At 42.7% G+C, this 3,252-nt stretch overlaps 1 protein-coding gene across 1 annotated transcript in view; it reads left to right on the forward strand.

Moving 5' to 3' along the window:
• EMC3 (ER membrane protein complex subunit 3) overlaps positions 1-694 on the forward strand; it is a 46,002-nt gene extending 45,308 nt beyond the window's left edge. The window contains exon 8 of the mRNA XM_006872191.1: positions 450-694. Coding sequence (XP_006872253.1) covers positions 450-578 — 129 coding nt within the window. The 3' untranslated portion in view covers positions 579-694. The remainder of the gene's footprint in view (positions 1-449) is intronic.
• Positions 695-3,252: the final 2,558 nt, after the last annotated feature.

Genomic DNA, 3,252 nt, shown 5'->3' on the forward strand with positions numbered 1-3,252 from the left:
TTCGTCTCTCATACTTTGGACATATTGTCAGGAGGGACCAGTCGCTGAAGAAGGATATCATGTTTGGTAACGTGGAGGGGTCAGAGACAAAGAGGAAGACCCCAACGAGATGGATTGGCCAAGTAGCAGCATCAGTGGGCTCAAGCGTGGCAATAGTAGCAAGTTGGCCCAGGATCGGGCAGGGTTTCGTTCTGCTGTGCATAAGGTCACTATGAGTTGGCACTGGGTCTTTGTAATCTGACAGGCCTACATTTAAATTTCTGTTAATTACTAACTCAGTGACCTCAGCTTACTCCATCTCTCTTAGCTTTAGTCTCCTGAGCTGTAAATTGTCCAGATTGGGGATAGGGACAGAATTTGCCTTCTAGATGCATGTAAAGAGTTTACTCCACCTCCTGGCCCATAGCAGGTGCTCACAAAAGGTCAACTGTTGTCCTCTTTCTTTACAGACAGAGTGGGAAGCTTTGGAGCTGACAGATCACCAATGGGCACTTGATGACGTCGAAGAGGAACTCATGGCCAAAGACCTCCACTTTGAAGGCATGTTCAAAAAGGAATTACAGACCTCCATCTTTTGACGAGCAAGCCGGGGTTAGCTGTGCTGGGAACTCAGAGTAGCGCTTAACCTTGTAACTTTATTTGAGCCTGAGCTTCTCAGAATAAAAAGGAGAATGCATGAGCTGGCGGGCGTGCAGCAAAGATCATTCTTGTCTGAGCCAGGTTCCCCTTCATGTTTGAAACTAGAGGAAACAGGGAGCATGTACTGGGTGACTAACAGGGAGAGAGCTGTTGAAAAAAATGTTTCAAATTTTCCTTCTGGTGACTCTAGCAATGAAAGTCCTAGAAAAGGGGAAAACTCAAGCTAGTGATAATAGTATCTTATGTAAAAACTTAGCAAAAATGCAGTCTTTGATAAAAGCTTTGTCAATTGTATGTCGTCACTCTGCTGTCAGCCGGACCTCTGACCACAGTAAAGCTCCTTTTTTCTTGGGATCCAGACACTGCATTTTTATCTTTAATTTTTTTGTTAGTATTTTATAACTTGCTTTACAAAAGTAGTACATTTTTATTACTGAAAGCTTAAAAAACTATAGATGAGCAAAACGCACCTCCTTGTATTGTTCATCTTGAGCCTGCAGAATGAGAGCAAATGGGTCAAACATGATTCAGATACACTCTTTCCAGAGTGAATCCCTAGGGCTAGGACAGATTTGGCAAACCTTCTGTGTCTCAGTACTGCCCAGCGAAAATCAGTGGCTGACCCTTAGACACTGCCAGGTTCTTAAGTGCCTTTGGAATCACCACTGACAGGTCAGGCAATATGAGGTTGTGATCTTAAGTTCAGAATATATCAAGTCCACTGGGGGGAAAAAAATCAGTGATTCTGTACTGCATGTGTCTGCCCAGTCGAACTAAAGACCTCATTTCCCAGTTGTTCTGGACAAGAGAAAAATCTACATATCATTGTGAGAAGGGAGAGAGGGCAGTTGCTGGCAGGCAGATAAAGAGTTGCCCAGGAATAATTCTGTCTAGATTAAAAGCCCCAGGATAATGTCAGGGTGCCATGTCTGTACAAAGCAGTGAATGTAATTTGCATGTTGAGCTCTGTAATCAAGAACAAATGACTCTTGACTCTAATTAAACCATCCTGTTTTCTCTTCTTTATCTGTCAAAGTGTTGCCTCTGTGGGTCCTTAACAACCTGCTGCCAATAGTTAAGACCAGCGCTTGAGGCTCTAGGATGAAAGAAACTTGCTCTTGCCCTCAAAAAACTCATAAGAGGGACACATAAGAAATTGGTGCTGCTTAAAGCTTTCTGAGTGATAGGGCTTCTTCGAGAATCTGAGATAAGCTCTGACCCTTTTCTCCAGTGTAACACACAGGTTCCCCAGTTAAGTAACTCTAATCTTCAAAGATAGTTATAATAACTGTTTATACAAAGTATTAATGGTGCCCCAGATAGGGAATGGCCAGGTGAAGGATTCCCAGTTTATCTTTGACCTGCGCCTCAAAAGAGTTCTTCAGCATACAAGTGCATTCCAAGCAGAGGGAACAGAATCAGCATCAGGAAAGGCTGCAAAAGGGCAATGTCCACAGTTCATTGCACCCAGAGGACATGGGAGCTGGTGGACCAGGCTGGGCAGGCTTGTGAACAGTAATTAGTGGTGCTCTCGTTACCCTTGTTTCTATAAAGCCTCACAGAGCCTGTCAGCCTACTACTTCACTCACATGTCTGTCCTTTTTTCTTGTAGCAAACTTGGGTGATTAAAATGTATGTGAGGTGTTTCTGGCCCATCATATTGATTACATGGCTGAGGCTCTAGCAAGTCAAAGAGGAAAGCCAAGCTTGTCTTATCAGACTCTCCAGAACCAGCACATAAGCAATGCTTACTATGCTTGATTCTTGGAGTTCAGTTTGGGACAAGCTACTAAATGAGCGTTTTACCTTTTCCACCACATGGGACATAACTTGGGGGCTTCAAAAAGTTCGTGGATAAGTGGAATTTTTTCATGAACATTTTGAAGCCCCCTCATCTCACCTGGAAACATTTAGTATAGTCTGAGATACCCACTTACTGATCATGAAAGTACCATTCATGAAAAGCTAAATATTGATCCAGCACAGCTTGGAGAGCAAATGATGACTTTGGTTTGAGGACAGTAAAAGTAAAAGCCTCATAATTAACACTTCTTAGGATATGATTTTCTTTTAGCACTTATTAACCTGAATTGCATACAGAATAATCACACCTTCCCAGGCAGAAGATTAACTGCCAGCTTGTAATTTAAAACAAAAAATATAGCTCTGAATCTTTATTTTAATTGACATTTATATTAGTGGTGTACTCTGTAAATAAACAAAGCCCTGGTGGCATAGTGGGTTATGTGTTAGGCTGTTAACCACTAGGTCAGCAGTTCAAATCCACCAGCTACTCTGAGGGAGAACGATGAGACTTTCTGCTCCCTGGGGAATTAGCAGCCTCAGAAACCCCACACAGGGTGGCTATGAGTCAGAACTGACTGGACGGCACACAACCACCACCACCACTCCAGACATGAAGAAGGAAATGTTTTTATTACATAATGAAAGATCATTTTGTACATAGAAATGGGAGGGGGGAAAATTTTTAATTCAAATAGCCTGATCAATTGTGTGCCACTAGGAAACAGAAAGGTTTTACACCTCACCCTGTAAACACACAGTTCTGAACATCACGGTGAAGTGGAGATACTAAGGATGGTTGAGGGAGTG

Source organism: Chrysochloris asiatica, unplaced genomic scaffold (assembly GCF_000296735.1).
Source record: "Chrysochloris asiatica unplaced genomic scaffold, ChrAsi1.0 scaffold00186, whole genome shotgun sequence".
NCBI lineage: Eukaryota > Metazoa > Chordata > Mammalia > Afrosoricida > Chrysochloridae > Chrysochloris > Chrysochloris asiatica.